General features: G+C 38.8%; 5 protein-coding genes across 5 annotated transcripts; 4 read left to right on the forward strand and 1 right to left on the reverse strand.

Moving 5' to 3' along the window:
- Window positions 1–642: 642 nt before the first annotated feature.
- Window positions 643–2842, forward strand: LOC106342055 (leucine-rich repeat receptor-like serine/threonine/tyrosine-protein kinase SOBIR1). The gene has a single exon (XM_013780846.1). It carries the CDS (start codon window positions 766–768, stop codon window positions 2683–2685), a length of 1920 nt encoding a protein of 639 aa, XP_013636300.1. The 5' UTR covers window positions 643–765; the 3' UTR covers window positions 2686–2842.
- A 4497-nt stretch (window positions 2843–7339) lies between these two features.
- LOC106342053 (leucine-rich repeat receptor-like serine/threonine/tyrosine-protein kinase SOBIR1) lies at window positions 7340–9482 on the forward strand. Its single transcript, XM_013780845.1, has one exon. The coding sequence runs from the start codon at window positions 7401–7403 to the stop codon at window positions 9324–9326; it is 1926 nt and encodes a 641-aa protein (XP_013636299.1). The 5' UTR covers window positions 7340–7400; the 3' UTR covers window positions 9327–9482.
- Window positions 9483–10255: 773 nt separating this feature from the next.
- Window positions 10256–13890, forward strand: LOC106340773 (cation/H(+) antiporter 21-like). The gene is made up of 3 exons (XM_013779617.1): window positions 10256–10634; window positions 11136–11592; window positions 11894–13890. Exons 1-3 carry the CDS (start codon window positions 10380–10382, stop codon window positions 13723–13725), a joined length of 2544 nt encoding a protein of 847 aa, XP_013635071.1. The 5' UTR covers window positions 10256–10379; the 3' UTR covers window positions 13726–13890.
- A 636-nt stretch (window positions 13891–14526) lies between these two features.
- Window positions 14527–15399, reverse strand: LOC106340894. The gene is made up of 2 exons (XM_013779728.1): window positions 14679–15399; window positions 14527–14587 (listed from the first exon to the last, which is right to left on the reverse strand). Exons 1-2 carry the CDS (start codon window positions 15331–15333, stop codon window positions 14577–14579), a joined length of 666 nt encoding a protein of 221 aa, XP_013635182.1. The 5' UTR covers window positions 15334–15399; the 3' UTR covers window positions 14527–14576.
- Window positions 15400–17917: 2518 nt separating this feature from the next.
- LOC106341309 (cation/H(+) antiporter 21-like) lies at window positions 17918–21071 on the forward strand. The gene is made up of 3 exons (XM_013780103.1): window positions 17918–17977; window positions 18377–18833; window positions 19231–21071. The coding sequence occupies exons 1-3, from the start codon at window positions 17933–17935 to the stop codon at window positions 21069–21071; spliced, it is 2343 nt and encodes a 780-aa protein (XP_013635557.1). The 5' UTR covers window positions 17918–17932.
- Window positions 21072–23232: the final 2161 nt, after the last annotated feature.

The following is a 23232-nucleotide window of genomic DNA, read 5'->3' on the forward strand; positions in this document are numbered from 1 at the left end:
AACGTAACCTGGAACTATCTTAAATTCTTCATACATTCCATTGTCCAAATCAAAGCCTCCACCTCCGAACGAAGAGGTGAAAGACATGCCCTTACATTCCTTGCCCCTAATAAACCATCAAAACCCGGTAAGGTACTACACTAGCCTTGTCCTGAAAATAGTTTCTTATCTTTCTATGAACCATCTATAAAGCACCAACGTCCTGACGTTATTAATAGGATTCTGGTCTGCACTTGAAGTTCCTTCTTTTGACCAGTGAGTATCTGTACCTCAGCGCAAAGTGTTGATTCTAATTCTGTTAATTTAAGTGTTTCTTTTGTGTCGGTATCCAGATTACTAAATACTTTATTGTTCTGACATTTCCATATATACCATAATATCCAAACAAATTGATGGTCATCCATCTTTGGATTAACTCTCCAAAAAAGATGATCCATATTACCAAAAAGAGACTTTGTAGGAAAAAAATTAGGATTCAATGGTATTTTAAATAATGTCCACACTTACGTGCTGGAGGACATTCAAAAAACACATGGTTTGTTCATTCCTTTGGGTCTCCACATCGAACACAACATATATCTCCTTGTATTTCTCTCGCTTTAAAGTTTTTCATTATCGCTATACGACTTGAAAAGAGTTGCCATAAAAAATGCTTAATCTTCGGCGGACACCGCAATTCCTAGCAGAAAGCTTTAAGTAAATCCACCGGGGACCGATATAAACAAAGTAAGATTCCGACAATCACCCAACTTTCTCTTAACAGAAATGATTCACATGGCTGTTCCCACCGGATACGCCCATCTCTTTCTCCGGCCATTCATCCTCACCGTTCCCTTCCTTCTTCTTCTCCCCTCTCCTTTCGTCTCCTCCGTTGAGATCGATTCCTCAGATCTCAAAGCTCTTCAAGTCATAGAAACAGAGCTAGTAGTCAACAGTCAACGCTCTCCTTCCTCCAGTAGCGTTAACCCGTGCGGTCTCAGAGGAGTTTCCTGCGAGAGACGCCACTCCGACGCCACGGGAGAATACGTTCTCCGTGTCACGAGGCTCGAATACCGTTCCCGGAGCTTGGCGGGAACCATCTCACCGGTTATCGGAATGTTGTCGGAGCTCAAAGAACTCACTTTGTCTAACAACAAGCTGGTCGGTGGTCTTCCACTGGATGTCTTAAACTGCAAGAAACTCGAAGTACTTGATGTCCGAAACAACAGATTGTCCGGTCAGATTCCGGGAAACTTCTCCGGTTTGATCAATCTTAGAATTATAAATCTTTCTTCGAACAAATTCTCTGGGAACTTGAACTTCTTGAAGAATTTACGCAGTCTTGAGAGTCTCTCCGTCGCAAACAATCGCTTCTCAGGCAAGATACCGGAGCCGGTTGTGTCCTTCCATAATCTCCGGTTCTTTGATTTCTCAGAAAACCGGTTATTGGAAGGTCCGGTTCCGGTTATGAGTAAAATCATGATATCTCCATACCGAACAAGGCACATTCTTGCTGAAACTCCATCTACAAACTCAACGAAGAAACCCAACAACACCACCACAACAAAAGCGACAGGGTCACCTCCAAAAGACGAGAAAAAGAAAAAGAAAAAGAAAAAGAAGAAGAACAAAAGGAAGAAAGTAGTTGCATGGATCTTACGGTTCATCGTCGTAGGCATAGGCGGAATCATCTCCGGAGTGATCTTCAGATTGATCCTCAAAGCAAGAAGAGGACCAGAAAAACCATTAAGTCCTACTATATTCAGCCTTTTGATCAAGAGAGCCGAAGACTTAGCTTTCTTGGAGAACGAAGAATCATTAGCCTCTCTTAAGCTCATCGGCAAAGGAGGCTGCGGAGAAGTTTTCAAAGCCAAACTACCAGGAAGCAACGGGAAGATCATAGCCGTCAAGAGAGTGACACAACCCTGTAAAAGCGCAACCGAGCTTATAGACGAAGAGTCCAGGTTTCTGAACAGGTACATGATGCAAATCAGGTCAGAGATCATCACAGTAGGTCATATCCGGCACCGGAATCTTCTCCCGTTGCTAGCACACGTCCCGAGACTCGAGTGTCACTTCCTTGTCTACGAGTACATGAAGAACGGGAGTTTGCAAGATATACTAACCGAGGTTTCAGCTGGAAACAAAGAGCTAACGTGGCCAGCAAGGCACAAGCTTGCTTTAGGTATAGCTGCGGGGCTGGAGTATCTTCACATGGAAAGTAAACCTAGAATCATCCACAGAGACTTGAAGCCGGCTAATGTTCTTCTTGACGACGATATGGAGGCTAGAATCACGGATTTCGGGTTGGCCAGGGCGATGCCTGATGCAGTCACGCACATTACAACCTCTAAGCTTTCAGGTACCGTGGGATACATAGCACCAGAGTATCATCAAACTCTCAAGGTAACGGACAAGTGTGACATCTATAGCTTTGGGGTGATTCTTGGGGTTCTGGTGATTGGGAAGCTTCCTTCCGATGAGTTTTTCCATCGTACCGATGGGATGAGTCTTATAAAGTGGATGAGGAAGGTACTAACATCGGAGAATCCAAGCCTAGCTATTGATCCGAAGCTGATGGAACAAGGGTTCGATGAACAGATGCTTCTTGTTCTGAAGATTGCTTGTTATTGTACTTTGGATAATCCTAAACAGAGACCGAACAGCAGAGATGTCAAGACTATGCTGTCCCAGATCAAGCACTAGCTAGTGTCTCTCTATGATATGTAGTTTACATTCCCTGTCGTATGAAATAATTACACGTAAATGCTTTAGTGTTCGCTTGGCAGAAGCTTGTGATGAAGATGTATAATTAAAATGGATTTTAATCTTGTTTTATTAAACATAAACCATTAATCTGATACAATAAGCTTAGCTATCTAGACAAAGAAACGTTTTGTCTTCTCTATAAGCAGCCGTTTGAGAATCTCCCTCAGATTTTTTAGCTGTTCATGACTGCCTTCATGTCTTCACACCAGAAAATAAGAAAAACTGAGTCAACACGTGTTGAGATGCATAAACTTGTAGTGAGATGGACAAACAATGTCAATTAATTAAGTTTTGAGATAATTGGCTTCTATACCATAAACTAGTCTCTAATTAGGTCTTTACATCCGAGTTGACATTAATATTTGTATGACGATTTTAACCTAGTTTACTCTTCTCTTATTTCCACCCATAGGTAAGTAGTACAAGATATCTCTACTATGCTACAACCCATCATACAAGATATCTCTACAATGCTGTCAAGAAATGAAGGTTATAAAGTGAGGTACTATCTTCGAAGTGGTAATAAATCCGCAGATAGAATAGCGAAGGAGACTACTACGTTTACGTTCTTTGTCTTTAAGCTTTATTTTATGGTGCCTGAGTGGTTAAGTTCATGTGTAATGACTGATAAACCTTTTGTAAGACAATGAATTTAGATTAACATGAAGTTGTTGTTGAGCCAAAAAAAAAAAAAAAAAAAAAAGGTAAGTAGTTCTGTCAGTTGCTCTGAAACCTATAGTGCATTACTGTTTTGTGGCTCATTCCCCAAAACACACAAGTTGCTCTATAGTTCTCTCTCATCTCTTTTTTAGTCTTCTGTATTTTCTTTTCTTTCTCGTCTACTTTTCTAACTAGTTTTTATTTTCTCTCATAATTTTCTTTCCTCTCCTCCCACCTATTAACAATATTTTATGTTTTTACTAAAGGATTCAAATTAGATTTTATTGTTTTCATTGTTTTTTTTTGGGTTTAATTATTCTTCTTAAATAATTGATATTTTATCTTCTTGGATTTGGTCCTTAGATTTGTGCTCAAATCAGAGTTGAGATGTGTTTTGCGGCGTTGGTGAAAATTGTGTCGGATTGAAGAAGTACTTTCCAAGATTTGAAAGTTGCTAAACAGCGACAATTTTTTGAGTTGGGTCATGATGAATTCTTGAAGTTGTTGTCCAAATTGGGTAACTTCTATGTTAAATTTTTTATATCGATTATCTGATATTATTTAAATTTCAACGAATTTTCTATTTTATTTCATTGCTTAAGATACATGTTTTGTTAGTTGTTATAAAATAGTACCACAAATTTTAAACAGGTAGGAAATTGTCAAATTTTTAATTTACATAATTTGTTAATTGATACATTGTTGGAGACATAATTTATTAGTAGATATTTGATTTATTATTTGATACATATTTTGTTAACTGATACACGACTTATGACCAAAAAATGAGTATTAACTAATATATATATGTTATTGATTCTTTTAACATGAGACAAATAATTATAACTTGTTAACAAAACATTTAGTTCTTACATGATTTCTTGGATGTTACATGGTTGAGATACATGACATGTTAACTGATACATTGCTATGTTTACATGGTATATTAATTGATGAGTTATTTATTATCCAATACATGATTTTTACTCTGATATATATATTTTTAAACCAAAAATTGAACATTAACGATTATGTATGTTATTGATTATTTTAACTTGAGCATTGTTGTGTTGTAGGTTGATTGTGGCGAGCATAAGAGCCTCTGCACTATATATGATGCTAGTGGATATCCCACCACTAAGTGGTTTCCGAGGAGTTTGGGTGATTCATCATTGTAAACCAGATGTTAGCTTGGATGATATCTTATGGATATTAAACGCTTTTTGATTGTCCCAAACACGATTATGGGTGGGAGAACCAGGTAGAAGATGATTGCGTTGATGATATGGGGAACTTGCCTTCAGCTTCTGGTAGATAGTTTTGTAACCAGGACGGACTCAACAGATGCTTCAGAGTCATACATTATAGATTGTCGTTAACTATAAAATGTTGTCCTTCCTTTTTTCGTTTTCTCGTTTAACAATATGTATTATGGTTAACTATAAAGTTTTCGTCTAACATTTTTCTTATCAGTTAACATTGATGGATGTGCTTATTACAAAACTCTTACATACTAATGTTATAGTTAATTAGCAAATTTAGACGATGATATAATTTATAACATCTAATAGTAGGACTGTAAACATCATATGGAGATGAGTTAGTCGTATTGTTTATTATTTTTCTATGGTTGTCTTGGAAAGATATAATTTATCCTAATAACTTTCATATTGTTAATTATATTGTTAGTCATACTGTTATGGATTTCTCTCCATTACTTTTCCTCCATGGCCTTTAATTTTTTTTAAAATAATATGGTTGTATATATTGAAAAAACATATGGCTAGCAACTTTCATCTGCAAACCTCAGCTAAGCTATAAGCTACTTTTCAGACCTTTGTCCCCTGACGTAACACACCAACTGGCTCCTTGTACGATGGATTAGGGGTAATATCGTCCTCTTGCGCGTCAAATGTTATTTCCTTATGCATTTATGTCTTGTCTTGTGTAGTTTTCACTGATTTCATCTCTTTCTAAGAGTATTTCTCTAATTGTCTCTTAAGTTTTCCTTTGACACAGCAAGAGTAGTGAGTTGTTTAGCCTTAACAGAAAAATAGAGAACAATGTGTATCTCATCATCATAGTACCTCAATTTTAAATTTGGAGTTTTTTGTGTATTTAAACTCACCTCTTGATGAGACAGGCAAACAACCTTCCATGTAGGCCTGGGACGGATCCGGATATCCGAGAAATTCAGGGTATCCGGATTCGGATCCGTCGGATCTATGAATTTTATCTGGATTTCGGATATCCGTCTTGATATCTTATTACCCGTGGATATCTGGATCCGGATCCGGATCCGTAAAAATAATTAAAAATAATATTTTTTAAAAAATAATATTTTTTTAATATAATACATAAATTAAATATTTATAAATATATTTATATATGTCTATAATATTGTAAAAAGTAAAATATAATATTATAAGATTAATTCATGTATAAATATTAATGAAATTTTAAAATTTAATGTGTTTTTAAAATACGGATCCGAATCTGGATATCCAGACCTAAAAACTAAGATATCCGGATTCGGATTCGGTTTGAACGGATCCAAGATTTTACTATCCGGATTCGGATCCGGACACTCCGGATATCCTATTTTCAGAGCGGATCTTGGATCGAATCCGGATCTCGGATAATAAGGCGTACTCCCATGAGCATTTTCAAATGGCCCAGTTTCTTACACCAGCCTCACCGGTCAGTTCATTTACTTTATTATGTGTGTGGAGGCAATGGAAGGTGAATAACCCTTGCTTGCTGTAGAAGCCAGTGGCTGATGAGGTCGGTATCCTAAGTTGAGCATATTATTAAGTTTTTCCAAATATATTATATCAACTGTAATATCTGTTCATCTATCAAAATACTAATATTCATGTAACTCTTTTATTTGAAAGCAAGGAGAACAACAAATTTGATTCAGTTTTGATAAAAAGAAACTATTGTAGCACGTGAATAAATAATGGTGTTGAATTTTCAAAAAGAAAATATTTGTTAAAAATCATTTTACACAGTTAAGTGCGGTTTTTTGTAAAACCACAGCTATTTTGGCTACTGAACTACGTTAATGGATCCTATTTGTAATGTCTCTCAAACCATGTAAAACAAGCCCTTTGGGCTTAGTGAAAAAAAAAAAGAACTACGTAATGCGTTTTTAAAAGAATTACTTTTTGTTTTTTTTTTCCGTACACCGCGCTTTTCAAGTGATATGCATATAATTGGTGACACTTGCTCAATTAAGCATTTCCGCACCACGGTTACCTATCACTACCTTACTATTAGATTATTACTGGTCTATCAGCGTTTGGTTTGCATTACCAATTTTTACATGCTATTTCTTTTCTCGATTCCGAAAACATGCAAAGAGTACCATATAGATTTGTTTCATACAATACTTGTTTTACATATCTTCACGTCGTTTTATCATTATCTTCCGATGTCTCTTTCACACTACTTATTTACACACTCACCGAGTCACCGTTCAGAATCTAAATAAAGACAACGAACTTATCTACGTAAAACGCTAAAGAGGGTGACTAAAAAAACAAGAAAATGTGTGGAACATAACAATTAAGTTCTAACGTGTAGAAAAGGGTGGCCCCCCTGTGGAACCCGCCGCAGATTAGACTTTGACTTATCAACTCTCTAGTCAATAACAGACTCGCTACGTTCACATTTTCTAAACAGTTATTTGCCCATACTATTATTTCCAGGAAATAAACACTCAATCATACACTTCTTAGAAAATATCCATTTTTTCGTATACATGTTTTATATATTTTGAAGATATTAAATTAAATTTAGCAATTCTATTTGTAAAATGATAAAATATCTTTGGACCAATTTTCAAAGTATTGATTAATTCTTTTAGGAAAAAGAAAACCGTAAAACACGTAAAGACTTTTCTATAAGATTAGTGGTAGTTGCTGACCATAAATAAACAAAGTAAGTTCCGACAAGCACCCACAAGAGGAAACTTTCTCTTAACAGAAATGATTAACATGGCTGTTCCCACCGGAAACGCCAATCTCTTTCTCCGGCCTCTCATCCTCGCCATCCTCTCCCTTCTTCTTCTTGCCTCTCCTTTCGTCTCCTCCGTGGAGATCGATTCCTCAGATCTCAAAGCTCTTCAAGTCATAGAAACAGAGCTCGGAGTCAACGGTCAACGCTCTTCTCCCTCTTCCAGTGATGCTAACCCTTGCGGTCGCGGAGGAGTTTCATGCGAGAGACGCCACTCCGACGCCACCGGAGGATACGTTCTCCGCGTCACGAGGCTCGTATACCGATCCCGGAGCTTGGCGGGAACCATCTCACCGGTCATCGGAATGTTATCGGAGCTCAAAGAACTCACTTTGTCTAACAACAAGCTGGTCGGTGGTCTTCCACTTGATGTCTTACACTGCAAGAAACTCGAAGTACTTGATGTACGAAACAACAGATTGTCCGGTCAGATTCCGGGAAACTTCTCCGGTTTGATCAATCTTAGAATTATAAATCTTTCTTCGAATAAATTCTCTGGGAACTTGAACTTCTTGAAGAATCTACCGAATCTCGAGAGTCTCTCCGTTGCAAACAATCTCTTCTCAGGCAAGATACCGGAGCCAGTTGTGCCCTTCCAAAATCTCCGGTTCTTTGATTTCTCAGAAAACCGGTTATTGGAAGGTCCGGTTCCGGTTATGAGTAAAATCAAGATATCTCCATACCAAACAAGACACATTCTTGCTGAAACTCCATCTACAAACTCAACGAAGAAACCCAACAACACCACCACCACAACAAAAGCGACAGCGTCACCTCCAAAAGACAAGAAAAAGAAGAAGAAAAAGAACAAAAAGAAGAAAGTAGTTGCATGGATCTTAGGGTTCGTAGTTGGAGGCATAGGCGGAATCTTCTCCGGAGTAGTCTTCTCGGTGATCTTCAGATTGATTCTCAAAGCAATAAGAGGACCAGAGAAACCCTCAGGTCCTTCTATCTTCAGCCCTTTGATCAAAAGAGCTGAAGACTTAGCTTTCTTGGAGAACGAAGAATCACTAGCCTCTCTAGAGCTCATTGGCAAAGGAGGCTGCGGAGAAGTTTTCAAAGCCGAACTACCCGGAAGCAACGGGAAGATCATAGCCGTCAAGAGAGTGACACAGCCCTCTAAAGACGCCACCGAACTCGTAGACGAAGAGTCCAGGTTTCTGAACAAGTACCTGAGGCAAATCAGGTCAGAGATCAACACGGTGGGTCAAATCCGGCACCGGAATCTTCTCCCGTTGCTAGCACACGTCCCGAGACCCGAGTGTCACTTCCTTGTCTACGAGTACATGAAGAACGGGAGCTTGCAAGATATACTAACCGAGGTTTCAGCTGGAAACAAAGAGCTGACGTGGCCAGCAAGGCACAAGCTTGCTTTAGGTATAGCTGCGGGGCTTGAGTATCTTCACATGGAGAGTAACCCTAGAATCATCCACCGAGACTTGAAGCCGGCTAACGTTCTTCTTGACGACGATATGGAGGCTAGAATCGCGGATTTCGGGTTGGCCAAGGCGATGCCTGATGCAGTCACGCACATTACAACCTCTAAGCTTTCAGGTACCGTGGGATACATAGCACCAGAGTATCATCAAACTCTCAAGTTTACGGACAAGTGTGACATCTATAGCTTTGGGGTGATTCTCGGAGTGCTGGTGATTGGGAAGCTTCCTTCTGATGAGTTTTTCCAGCATACTGATGAGATGAGTCTTATAAAGTGGATGAGGAAGGTACTAACATCGGAGAATCCAAGCCTAGCTATTGATCCGAAGCTGATGGAACAAGGGTTCGATGAACAGATGCTTCTTGTTCTGAAGATTGCTTTTTACTGTACTTTGGATGATCCGAAACAGAGGCCGAACAGCAGAGATGTCAAGACTATGCTGTCCCAGATCAAGCACTAGCTAGTGTCTCTCTATGATATGTAGTTTGCTTCTAAATATGTATGTTTACATTCCCTGGTATGAAATAATCATAACACTATAATGTTCGCTTGGCAGAAGCTTGTGATGAAGATGTATAATTAAAATGGATTTTAATCTTGTTTTATTAAACATTAATCACTAATCTGATACAATAAGCTTAGCTATCTAGACAAAGAAACGTTTTTGTCTTTTCTATAAGCAGCCGTTGAGAATCTCCCTCAGATTTTTTAGCTGTTCATGACTGCCTTCATGTTCTTCACACTAGAAATAATAAAAACTGAGTCAACACATGTTGAGATGGACAAACAATGTCAATTAAGTTTTCCTTTGCCACAGCAAGAGCAGTGAGCTGTTTACCCTAAACAGAAAAATGGAGAACAATGTGTATCTCATCATCGTAGTACCTCAATTTTAAATTTGGAGTTTTTTTGTGTATTTAAACTCACCTCTTAATGAGGCAGGGAAACAACCTCCCATGAGCATTTTCAAATGGCCCAGCTTCATACACCGGCCTCACCGGCCAGCGAAGTTTCTCCACCTATCATTGACTTTATATTTATGTGTGTGGAGGCAATGGCAGGTGGATAACCCTTGCTTGCCGTAGAGGCCAGTGGCTGCTGAGGTCGGTATCCTACGTTGAGGCATATTATTGAACTTTTCCAAATGTATTATATCAACTGTAATATCATATTGTTCATCTATCAATTATACAAATATTCATGTAATTCTTTTATTTGAAAGCAAGGAAAACATCAAATTTAACCACTCCTTAAAAAGGATAAAACAATTTAGAAAAAAATAAGAAATAGAATTTGTGACTAGTAGTCACCTCTCTGACATCAAAACATAAAAGTACTATAATTAGCCATTGCAAGAAAAGAAGAAGAAAATGAAGAAGGAAACAGGCTGTAGCGCTAACCTATTAATGCAATGAAATCAAACACACGATGAACACAACATTTTGTTAAGGGAAACGCCGGCCAAAACCTTTGGTGATCTTAGAGGATCACGTTTACCTCTGGATTCCAAAAGATGGCCGAGCCCCCTACGAGTGACGAACCAAATATAACCTATTCTCTCAGTACGTCCCGGTACGGTAATATAGTATGTTATAACCAAACGAATGAGACCCTAGTCGGAGATTATAGTGGATGGCAGAGCGCAAAGTCGATTGAAACGGCACTTCCTTTCTTTGTAATGCAACTACTCATCTCTAATTTGAGCTACGGCTTAATGTATTCTCTGACTCGGCCGCTACATCTTCCTCCTTTCGTCGCTCAAATCCTTGTGAGTAATCAAATGTCGCAAACTAATTTAACTAAAGATTAGTATTGATCTTGCATAGTTTTTTTTTTCCTTCTAAAACGTGTGGTATCATTGACTATTGCAAAACTGTTTTTCTTCTTTATTAGCTATAGCTATGTCCTAAGCATGTTCATCTTCAAATTCCTGGTAAAAAAATGTAAGCCAACAAAACATATTATTAATTGTGGGAAAAAATAATCTTAATCAACATTGTCTTGTTTGGAAACGATGACATTAGAGATTTAGATTTTGGTTTGCATTCCGTTAACTTCATTGTTTAAAAAAAAATAAAAACAGTTTGTTGCTTTGTGTTTGGATTTTTTTCCTCAAAAGATTTTCTTTAGAACAAGAAATGAGAAAAAAGATTTGTTCATTTGCAGTATTATGCACATTATATATGTGATATTTTTTTGCTAATTCAAATTAGTCTTATGTTATTTCCTATCATTTGTAGTGATTGTATTTATTGTTCATACTTTGCAGTGCGGATTACTGTTCAGCCCGACTGTGCTTGGTAGAAACAGTATTGTCCTCGAAAAATTATTTCCTTATAGATACACAATGTTTATGGAGACATTCGCAAACTTAGCTCTCGTCTACAACATGTTCCTTCTCGGTCTCGGTATGGATTTGAGGATGATAAGAATCAAGCAAGTCAAGCCAATGGTCATAGCCATCGTTGGCGTTGTTGTGGCTTTATTGGCCGGTTCTGGCTTGTATTACTTTCCCGGTAATGGAGACCCCGACACGATCCTCGCAGGTTGTCTCTACTGGTCGGTTGCGTTGAGTTGTACGAATTTCCCTGACCTTGCGAGGATTCTTGCGGATCTCAAGCTCTTGCGTTCTGATATGGGACACACGGCCATGAGTGCATCCATTATTACGGATTTGTGTACTTGGGTTCTCCTCGTTTTCGGAAACGCATGTTTTAACAAACAAGGTAATATGATTTGAAAATGACTAAATATCAAATACTAGAATGTTTCTTAGTAACAATTGAAGAAAAGAATCTAAATTAAAAAACCTATAAGCCAAAACATTTGTGTTAGTTTAGAACCAGCTGTTTAGAACTCACACACGCACACTTATCATTTGGTTCACACCACAAATTAATAAAGCCCAAATTTTATTTTGTCTCTAGTCATTTTTTATTTCACCGACCGGTCCTGCACCTTGGAGCAGGCTCCTCAACCCATGACATTAGTACTAACTAAATGTAATTTCAAAAATGAAAAATGCAGGTGTTTGGAACGATCTGATGCCATGCGCGTTAGTATCAACCATCGCTTTTGCCTTCTTCTGCATCTACGTGATTCATCCTGGAATCGTTTGGGCCTTCGCCAACACGGTCAAAGGAGGCCACGTTGGAGAAAATCACGTTTGGTTCACCCTCGTAGGTGTCGTTTTCTGCGCCTTAATCACCGACGCATTTGGGGTCAACTCGATAACTGGAGCTTTCCTGTTCGGTCTCTCGATCCCTCACGACCACATCATCCGAAACATGATCGAAGAGAAGCTCCACGATTTCCTCTCGGGCTTTCTAATGCCTCTTTTCTACGTCATTTGCGGGTTTAGAGTCGATCTTGACTACTTGCTACAGAACACGACCGTTGGAGTGTTGGTGTTTGTGATTTCTTCGTGCTTTATGGTGAAGATTTTGTCTACCGTTATTTGCTCCCTCTTCTTGGGCATGCCCTTGCGTGATGGTTTTGCTGTTGGTGCCCTTATGAACACCAAAGGAACTATGGCTTTAGTCATACTCAATGCAGGACGTGACAGCAAGGTGTTGGACGTAATATTGTACACTCATATGACGTTTGCGTTCCTGGTGATGTCAATAGTGGTGCAGCCACTTTTAACCTTTACTTACACACCAAATAAGAAATTGACTTTCTATAAATACCGAACTGTTCAAAAACTCAAAGGAGAAGAAGAGTTTCGTGTGTTAACCTGTGTCCATGTCCTCGGTAACGTTCCCGGCATAACCAATCTACTACATATTTCTAACCCGACCAAGAAATCTCCTCTCAACATCTATGCAATACACTTAGTTGAGCTAACCGGTCGCACTGAGGCTTCGTTGCTCATAATGCATGACGAGTCCAAACCTAAAGTTAACTTTTCGGACCGAGTCAGAGCGGAATCCGAACAGATCGCTGAGTTGTTCGAAGGCATGGAAGTGAACAGCGACGCAGTGTCGGTTCAGACACTCACCGCGGTTTCACCATACGCGACGATGCATGAGGATATTTGTACTTTGGCCCAGGATAAACAAGTCAGCCTCATCTTATTGCCTTACCATAAGAATATGACGCCGGACGGTCGGTTAGGCGAAGGAAACTATGGGCACGAGGGAGTCAACCAAAACGTTTTGAGAAACGCGCCTTGTTCGGTCGGGGTATTGGTCGACCGTGGCATGACGACTGTTCGATCTGAAGCTTCCTCGTTCAATGCCGAGATCACAAAGAAAGAAATTGCAATGTTATTCATTGGAGGCCGGGACGATAGAGAGGCTTTGGCTTATGCTTGGAGGATGGTGGGACAAGAAATGGTTAAACTCACGGTTGTGAGATTTGTCCCGGGCAGAGACGCTTTAGTCTCGGCCGGAAAATTAAGCGTTGAGTATGCAAAGGAGGCACAAGTGGACGAAGAGTGCATTTACGAGTTTAACTTCAAGACTATGAATGATTCTTCGGTCACTTGTATAGAGAAAGTGGTTAACGATGGTCAAGAAGTGATCGAAGCGATTAGAGAAATGGAAGATAACCATTCTTACGATCTTTACATTGTGGGAAGAGGGTACAAAGTAGAAACACCTGTAACTGCGGGTTTGACAGATTGGAGTAGTAATTCGGACTTGGGTACTATAGGCGATACATTAGCTTCATTAAACTTCACATTGCATGCTTCGGTTCTTGTGATTCAACAATACTCAGCCGCCAATAGACGAACCTCAGAAAACCATCAAGAACACGTTAAAGGTGGAGCGAAAACCGCTAATGAAGCGAAAATGAATTCTCATGAGGAAGAGGATGATGGAGATGAACAGTATCAAATGGGAATGCGCAAATGACAAGAGTTTTTTTTTTTTTTTCATATGATACGATCAGGTTTTAACCCTATACAACTATTTTAAGCGTACGAAGTAGTATTTTATGGATTGAATACTCATAGACCAATGTCACACTATAATTCTTGGAAAGTATAGTTGAAGTAAAATGAATGTGGTTTTTTTGTTGTTTTGAAAGTAAGAAAGTAAGAAAGCAAATGACAGAATGTAAATGTGATGTGAACTTATGAATTGGAATTTTTAGGTCTAGGCAATTCTTAGAAAACAGAAATAACGAAAATAATTGCTAGACAAAGAATACAATAAACATCGTTATCGAACTCAAATTTCTTAACTTTTTTTTTTTTTTTTTTTTTTGAAACACCACTTTCATTAAAACTTAAACATTCGGACTACACTTTGAAGAAGGAATAACCCTGGTTCTACCAACAGTATGGTTCTACCAACAGTACAAAGAGACAATACAACATAAACATAGGAGTCTCTAAGATAAATTGACAGCGAATTCTGAGTAAAACCCGTAAAGTTCACGGCAAAGCCGAAAAGTTGAAACTTAGTCACATTAAATCGTGACGTTGATAGACAATCCACACCTCGGAATATCGTCGAAACGAAATCCGTTGCATCTTCAGGCCCCGTACGGACCGCTCCACAAGATAACAAAACGGCTAGAAATTTTGACAACTTCATCTGCTTTATAGCAGGAGAGATGACTCTTCTCATGGAGAAAGTCTTAGATGATGGTATTGGTGAATCCACTGACAACCACAAAAGTAAGGATCGCTTCTGAATCGATAGATATAATGTCGCGTTCACAATAGTTAGGATCAAAGGTTCGGTGAATCCACCGAGACTCATTGAAAAACTATTAAATAAAACCAAAACCAAAAGATAACTTTTGGGCTTGGTCCTCTCATTCAAATTAATATTTTGAGAGATAGAGAAAGGGCCGACACCTTTTGTAAATGGCATGGGCCTGGCCCATCTAGAGGAAATGGAAGGGCTGATGTCAGCATCACGTTCATCGGATCTGAACTTGAATAGCAGCCTGCGTGCGGCGGAATTAGGGCACACCTCGTCGTCGGGATGAAGGGCGGTGGCGTAAGATGGAGGAGAGGGGACCGTGAAGATCGAACAGTTAGGGATTGAGCAGCCACCGAGAAGAGATACGGAGTCCCGTTTGTAACATGAAGTTGATGACCTACGGTGGCTAGAGGCGTTCTTTACGTCTAAAATTTGAGCTTTATCTGAGAGTAGCTCAGATCCAGAGAAATCCATGGGAGTCCTCTCAGATCTGAAGCGCAGCGGAAGGTTGAACTCAGAGAAGGGAAAGAGGTGAAGCGAAGCGCCATTTGTGCAAGCAGAGCGAGTTGCAGATCTGTTGCAGAGAGAGAGCCCTCCCTTTCGTGCGTCGAGGTGGGGAGAGGTGGTCTTTGTACCGCATTTCCAGGAAGCCCCGGTGAAAGATGCAGGTCTGGTGGTCTCCAAAACCCGAGCAGAGACCACGAAGGTCTTCTCCAGTTTTGAAATCTCAAGATCCAGAACAAATGATTGAGTAAAGGTAGAATAAATGATAGAACGAGAGCTTTGACTTGGAGCAAGAGAAACCATGAAGAAGATGGAACGGAGGCGACGCCGGCGAGCTCTGTCTCCACCGGCGTCGAAACACAAGTGTTTTGGAAGGATCTGTTCCCCTCAAATTTCTTAACTAGGTTATCATTTTACCAAAGTGCTAATTGATATTTTCAATACGAAGACTATAGCTCCATCTGAATTTGACAATGTAAACATGCATTTAAAAGTTAGCTTGATAGGTTTACAAAACACTTTAACGTCAACTCTCGCTACCTAAAATGCTTTGAATTCTTTTCTTACATTTGCTCACACACTTTAGAACATTAAACAACCTAAAATTATTAACTAGATGATTAGTGAAGATCAATCATCAAAACTAATTCAGACGAAGAAAAACGACAGATTATTATTTTAACTTATTAATATCAACAATCCATAACTTTTCTTACAATCCTAAACTTAATTAACTATAGATCTACTCACATATGAAAACAGAATCACTTTAGGATTTTCTTTTTTGTCAGCAACATACACATAACTAAGATTCTACGAACCAAATTGGTAAATTCCAGATCCATATGAGCGATAAAAGACTGTTGTTTCCTCACACTGCATGCAATATTGTCCGTCTTTGTATTATGCGTTTGGGGTAACTTGAGAATCTTGATATCTTTCGAGTAACTTGATAGTTGTATATAAGTTAAGCATGTACACAGAGTGATGGTATACAAGATAAGCATGTACGTTACACCAAAATAAATCACAATAACATCTACTAATGTACATGATACTCTTCGTCTCCCTCGCATGTCCTGGATTCACTCTCAGCATCCAAACAATCACGAACTGACAAAAGCTCCCTGAGAATGATGGGTTTTCATCAAGAGAAATAATTTTCCCAAAAGGCTAATTTTTCAGAAACTCGATCTCTTCAGACTCAAGCGCATCGAGAATAGTTTTGATCTTCTTGGGTTTGTGGTAAGGTTTGCGCGTTTGCCAGACACCTGATGATATCCTCCATCTAAGACCACAAGGCAGAGCAAAAGGGAGTGATTTAACAAAGAAGCGGGGTTGGCCTGGTGGTGTTGAGAGAGCTTCGGCCTCAATACGCACCCGGGTTCGAACCGCTGGCCAGGCAATTGGGGTATCTAATTTTCCATAGTACCAAATGGTCTGCCTCGCGCCGAGGGGTTGGCCCCTGGGGGTGGAAGTCCCTCCAGGTTAAACAAAAAAAAAAAAAAAAAAAAAAAAAAAAAAAAAACAAAGAAGCGGGAGATTAGGAAATAATCATACAAAAAAAAAAGGAATAAGATAATGAGATCTTACGGATAGAAGGAGATTATGCAGAAAATTTGAATTGCTATCAACTCAGTCTCTTGTCCACACGTTTAGCTTAGGCTCACTAGTCGAGTCTATAGAGTACTGAGTCATCCTTTAAGCATGTTCACTTAGGCAAAAGAATCTGAAACTTAGATTTTCCCCAAGATACATGATTTAGAATAGGTTATAGATTATTAGGTGCCAAGTTGGAATATAAAATGTACATAGTATAACATACAGTGAAAAGACATTTACTTAGTTTCAGGTATTTCGGTGTATACAAAGCCTAAATACTTTAAAAATATCATCGTTTTGTATGGCCAATGATAACTTACCACTTGTCATTGTCTTTTTCTTCTTTTTCGGGCTCAACATGTTGAATATTATCTACACAAATTTATCTACGTGCATTTCAACAAATATTTAATACTTTTATTGTATTCATTTAATTGTTGATTTTGTTTTTCAGCAATCAAATAGGCAAAGACTAAGGATTCGACTGGTGACCATTTTGAAAATAAAAAAAACGAATAGGAAAAGAACGTAGAGGAATAAAATTGCAGAAATGAAAGAAAATGGTTGTTCTTTCTCAAATTTAAGAATGAACAATTTTGTTCTTTATTTCTCTAAAAAAAAAGAATGGTAGGGAATGAGAAAGAAAAACTATTCCTTGTGAATGGTGATTTTTTTTCAGGAACATTAAGGAATGAATAATTCCTCTCCGTTCCTTGGTCACCATTCATATCCTAAGAAAGAAAACCATAGCCCAAAAAGACTTATCATTATTATTTACTTGCAGGGATAATCATGAAATTGCCCTTTAAAAAACAAACTAGAAAAGTAACAGAATTTGACTAATCTCAAAGAGAAAACAAAAACAGCTAACATGAGTAGTAGTCACCTCTTTGACATCAAAACATAAAAATCTATAATTAGCCATTACAGGAACATAAAGAAAAAAACAGGTTGGAGCTCTCACCTATATTAATGAAATAAAATCTAACACATCACGAACACAGAACATTTTGTTCAGGGAAAGGCCGGCCAAAACTTTTGGTGATCTTAGAGGATCACGTTTACCTCTCTATTCCAAAAGGTGGCCGAGCCCAAAAATCCTATGGCTCTGGAATCAAATTCATCCTATTATAATCTCAGTTCGTCCCGGTACGGTAAAGTATTATGTTATAGCCACACGGATTTGATAGCAGAAGAACACCATAATGGATGGGAGAGTGCAAAACCGATCCATGCCGCATTTCCTTTCTTTATAAAACAACTATTAGTCGCTAACTTTGTCTACCGCGTAATCTACTACATGACTCGGCCGCTACATCTTCCTCCTTTCGTTGCCCAAATTCTTGTGAGTAATCAAATGTTGAAAACTATTTTAACTAAACATTTGTATTGATCTTGTGTTTTTTTCTTTCTAATCGTGTGTCTCATGAAAATTGCGAAAAAAATTTGTTTTTCTTTTTAGCTAGATATGTCTTTAATTACTTCTAAGCATGTTCATCTTCAAAGTCAATTTATTAAGCCAACAAAACTTATTATTGTGGGAAATATAGTCTCAGTCAACACTATGTTCTTTATTTTTGCATTTCCTATGGACCAAGAAACGAGAAAAGTCTTAAGATTTGTTAATGCAATATTATGCACGTTATATATGCGTTCATCCTTTTGCTAATTCAATTTATTTCTGACATTACATTATATCATTTCCTAGAATTTGGTAATGATTATATTTATTCTTGATTTGCAGTGTGGATTACTGTTCAGCCCGACTTTGCTCGGTGAGAATGACACTGTCCTCAAAGATATCTTTCCTTATAGATACACAATGGTTCTGGAGACATTCGCAAACTTAGCTCTCGTCTACAACATTTTCCTCCTCGGTCTTGGTATGGACTTGAAGATGATAAAAATCAAGCAACGCAAGCCAATAGTCATAGCCATCGTTGGCCTCGTTGTGGCTTTATTGACCGGTTCTGGCTTGTATTACCTTCCCGGTAACGGAGACGCCGACAGGATTTTTTCAGGTTGTCTTTACTGGTCGGTTGCGTTGAGTTGTACGAATTTCCCTGACCTTGCGAGGATTCTTGCCGATCTCAAGCTCTTGCGTTCTGATATGGGACGCACGGCCATGAGTGCATCCATTATTACGGATTTGTGTACTTGGGTTCTCCTTCTTCTCGTACTCGTAATGTTTAACAAACAAGGTAATATGATCTTTTTTTTCTTGTCGTTTATAATTTGTAGCTTAACGTAACTGAAGAGAAGAATCCAAATTAATAAAATCTAAATTCCTCTAAGACCAATTATCTTTTATTAGTTTATAACTCACACACTTTCATTATCGTTTGGTTCACTCCATCTATTGAAACTTAAGTCTTAACTTCTAAATTTTACAAATTTGTTTAAAAGAAAATTTCTACTACAATTTTTAAAAAAGATAAGATTGAACATACCCAATTTCATGGGTATAATTAAAAAACATTTATAAAATACACTAACAACTTTACTATCATTTTTTTATCCACACTAAAATTAGAGTCCCATAATTTCAGGCCCGACTCTGCACCTTTCAGTACTAACCAAAAACATGAAAAAATGCAGGTGTATCGAACGATATGATGCTATTCGCGTTAGTATCAACCATCGGTTTTGTCTTTTTCTGCATCTACGTGATTCGTCCTGGGGTGGCTTGGGCCTTCGCCAACACGGTCAAAGGAGGCCACGTTGGAGAAAATCACGTATGGTTCACTCTCGTAGGAGTCATTTTCTGTAGCTTAATCACCGAAGCATTTGGGGTCACCTCAATCCCTGGAGCTTTCTTGTTCGGTCTCTCGGTCCCTCATGACCACATAATTCGGGATATGATTGAAGAGAAGCTCCATGATTACCTCTCGGGAATTTTGATGCCTCTTTTCTACATCATCTGTGGTTTAAGACTCAATCTTGGTTACTTGTCTACTAACACGAGCGCTGGAACGTTGGTGTTTGTGATTTCTTCGTGCTTTATGGTGAAGATTTTGTCTACCGTTATTTGCTCCCTCTTCTTGGGCATGCCCTTGCGTGATGGTTTTGCTGTTGGTGCCCTTATGAACACCAAAGGAACTATGGCCTTAGTCATACTCAATGCAGGACGTGACAGAAAGGCGTTGGACGTAATAATGTACACTCATATGACGGTTGCGTTCCTGGTGATGTCAATACTGGTGCAGCCACTTTTAACATTGACTTACACGCCAAAGAAGAAATATTCTTTCTACAAATACCGAACCGTTCAAAAACTCCAAGGAGAAGTAGAGTTTCGTGTGTTAACCTGTGCTCATGTCCTCGCTAACGTCTCCGGCCTAACCAGCCTATTACTGGTTTCTAACCCGACCAAGCGATCTCCTATCAACGTCTTTGCAATTCACCTAGTCGAGCTAACCGGTCGCACTACAGCTTCGTTGCTCATAATGAACGACGAGACCAAACCTAAAGCTAACTTTTCGGACCGAGTCAGAGCAGAATCCGAACAGATCGCTGATATGTTCGAAGACATGGAAGTGAACAACGACGCCATGTTGGTTCAGACACTCACCGCGGTCTCACCTTACGCGACGATGCATGAGGATATTTGTTCGCTGGCCGAGGATAAACGAGCCAGCCTCATCTTATTGCCTTACCATAAGAATTTGACATCTGATGGTCGGTTAGGTGAAGGAAACGATGCGCACGAGAATATCAACCACAACGTTTTGAGCGACGCACCTTGTTCGGTCGGGATATTGGTTGACCGTGGCATGACGATTATTCGGTCTGAATCTTCTTCGTTCCATGGCGAGACCACAGATAAAGAAATTGCAATGCTATTCATTGGAGGCCGGGACGATAGAGAGGCTTTGGCTTATGCTTGGAGGATGGTGGGACAAGAAATGATCAAGCTAACGGTTGTGAGATTTGTCCCGAGCAGGGAAGCTTTATTTGCGGCCGGGGAAGAAGCCGCTGAGTACGTGAAGGAGGCACAAGTGGACGAAGAGTACATCTACCAGTTTAACTTCAAGACTATGAATGATTCTTCTGTGACTTATACAGAGAAAGTGGTTATCGATGGTCCAGAAACGATCGCAGCGATTAGAGAAATGGAAGATAACCATTCTTTCGATCTTTACATTGTGGGAAGAGGGTACAAAGTAGAAACGCCTGTGACCGTGGGTTTGACTGATTGGAATACTAGTCCGGATTTAGGGGTTATAGGCGATACATTAGCTTCATCAAACTTCACAATGCAAGGTTCGGTTCTTGTGATTCAACAATTCTCAGCCGCCTATAGGCAAACAGCAGGAAACAATCAAGAACATGTTGGCTGTGGAGCCAAGGTTGCCAATGAAGCGAAGCCTTTAATGAATTCTCATGGGGAGGAAGAGGATGATGAAAATGAACAATATCAAATGGGAATGCGCAAATAACTCGCTGTCTTCTCCCTGTCTCGGTGCTTAGTAGCGGCTCTTCTTCCGTCGTGATGGATAGCTGACTCGTCTGCTGGTGTCCGCAGCTATCTTTTCGGCTTATTTTTACTTTGTAATCGGACCCATTAGGGTTTTCTGTGGGTTTTATTTCTTATTTTAGTTTGTAATATATAAAAAAAACGCAAAAATTCGTAAATATGAAAAATCTTTTTACAAAAAAATAAAAATTACTTTACATCTTAATTGGTCTAAATTTTGAATTTGGATTTACAGATTCGAAACAAAACCAAAAGTAGCACATGCTCTGGAATTTGCCCTGAAACTTATCCTTCTTCATCTGCGAGTTGAGATTTACACCCGTAGCCCTTTTTCTTACTTCTTGTGTGTGCCTTCGCGGAGTAATGACAGCCGATTGCCGACCATTCTATATTATCCTCGATTGCACCGCAGAAGAAGATGGTGATTCCCCATGTCTTCGACTGTTGCGGTTACGCCAAGTTTGATATATTGTTGTTTGAAAAGTGTACCTCAGCAGGAACATTCAAAGAAATTGGAAAGTCTGATCGTATAAAAAGCGGTAAGATCTGAGATAGTTTACACTTTTTGTCAAATTATGTTACGTTTTTTGGGTTACCAATCTAAAACAAATTTGAGGTAAGTGGAATGGCTCTCTTATATATTATTTTTGTCTCATCAGAACTTCCGGTATGAAAGTTTATATCCTTGCACACTCTTTAGAAACTAAAGCTCATGACCCATTAATCTTTACATAATTCCAATAAATTATTTACTGAATTAACATTCCATATGGATTATTTTACCAAGTTTCTCCGATGGCAATACATTTTGAGATACTTTTGGATAAGCATCTCAACATTTGAGATCATCATTCATTTAAATACAATCATTTTCTTGATTTTGGGTGATACATTAAAAGTTGAGAACTTATAATGAGTATGCCTTAAAATAGATGAAAAACAGATATTAGATCTGATTTATGAAGGAATGAAGAAAATGACATGAGAGTTTTCTTGTTTTATTTTTCTTTCTTTTACATACACATATTCGAAGGAACTATAAAGATTACAAAAGAAGTCAAAATAATGTAGCTTCACTATTCTGTTTTTGCCGTTCATCCAACTTCATCTTTGGCAAGCTTGTTCCTGACATGGTCTAGACTTCATCTTTGGCAAACTTCCAAAAATCTATGTAGCTATTGGAGAATTTACCAAGAAAGAGTTAAAATTGGTGAAACTATCACATATAATACATTACTTGTATATAGCATACTTACATATACTTGTATAGAGTACAGAATAGTCTAATGTATTGAGTATAAATACTCCTCCTTGTACACACTTTAACTTCAATGAAGATATTTCATATTACTCCCTTGTTCCTAATATGATATTTCATATTACTCTCTTCTGCAGAGGCAGAGTACATGGCTATGGCATACACTTCAAAGGAACTCATCTGGCTTTCCCGCATGGTAAATGATCTACAGGTTGCTGAACCTTCTGTGCCTGTACTGTATTGTGATAGCACTGCGGCATTGCACATCGCCAAGAACCCTGTGTTTCATGAGCGAACGAAACATATAGACAGGGACTGTCATTCCATTCGAGAAAAACTTGTTCGTGGGCAGTTGAAGACGCTTCATGTATGGACTGAAAATCAATTGGCAGACCCGTTTACCAAGGCTTTATATCCTGCTCTGTTTCATCGTTTCATGTCCAAGATGGGTTTTCTCAACATTCTAACGCCATCTTGAGGGGGCCTATCACATATAATACATTACTTGTATATAGCATACTTACATATACTTGTATAGAGTACAGAATAGTCTAATGTATTGAGTATAAATACTCCTCCTTCTACACACTTTAACTTCAATGAAGATATTTCATATTACTCCCTTGTTCCTAATATGATATTTCATATTACTCTCTTCTGCAGAGGCAGAGTACAGGGGGATGGCATACACTTCAAAGGAACTCATCTGGCTTTCCCGCATGGTAAATGATCTACAGGTTGCTGAACCTTCTGTGCCTGTATTGTATTGTGATAGCAATGCGGCATTGCACATCGCCAAGAACTCTGTGTTTCATGAGCGAACGAAACATATAGAGAGGGACTGTCATTCCATTCGAGAAAAGCT

Source organism: Brassica oleracea, chromosome C4 (genome assembly GCF_000695525.1).
Source record: "Brassica oleracea var. oleracea cultivar TO1000 chromosome C4, BOL, whole genome shotgun sequence".
NCBI classification, from domain to species: domain Eukaryota; kingdom Viridiplantae; phylum Streptophyta; class Magnoliopsida; order Brassicales; family Brassicaceae; genus Brassica; species Brassica oleracea.

Excerpts from the sequence above, each read along its gene's own strand:
- LOC106340773 (XM_013779617.1), top strand. The coding sequence starts at position 10,380 with ATGGCCGAGCCCCCTACGAGTGACGAACCAAATATAACCTATTCTCTC. Across the intron at positions 10,635-11,135 it reads CTTTCGTCGCTCAAATCCTT|TGCGGATTACTGTTCAGCCC; the intron begins GTGAGTAATCAA and ends CATACTTTGCAG. Across the intron at positions 11,593-11,893 it reads CGCATGTTTTAACAAACAAG|GTGTTTGGAACGATCTGATG; the intron begins GTAATATGATTT and ends TGAAAAATGCAG.
- LOC106342055 (XM_013780846.1), top strand. The coding sequence starts at position 766 with ATGATTCACATGGCTGTTCCCACCGGATACGCCCATCTCTTTCTCCGG.
- LOC106341309 (XM_013780103.1), top strand. The coding sequence starts at position 17,933 with ATGACTCGGCCGCTACATCTTCCTCCTTTCGTTGCCCAAATTCTT. Across the intron at positions 17,978-18,376 it reads CTTTCGTTGCCCAAATTCTT|TGTGGATTACTGTTCAGCCC; the intron begins GTGAGTAATCAA and ends CTTGATTTGCAG. Across the intron at positions 18,834-19,230 it reads CGTAATGTTTAACAAACAAG|GTGTATCGAACGATATGATG; the intron begins GTAATATGATCT and ends GAAAAAATGCAG.
- LOC106340894 (XM_013779728.1), bottom strand. The coding sequence starts at position 15,333 with ATGGTTTCTCTTGCTCCAAGTCAAAGCTCTCGTTCTATCATTTATTCT.
- LOC106342053 (XM_013780845.1), top strand. The coding sequence starts at position 7,401 with ATGATTAACATGGCTGTTCCCACCGGAAACGCCAATCTCTTTCTCCGG.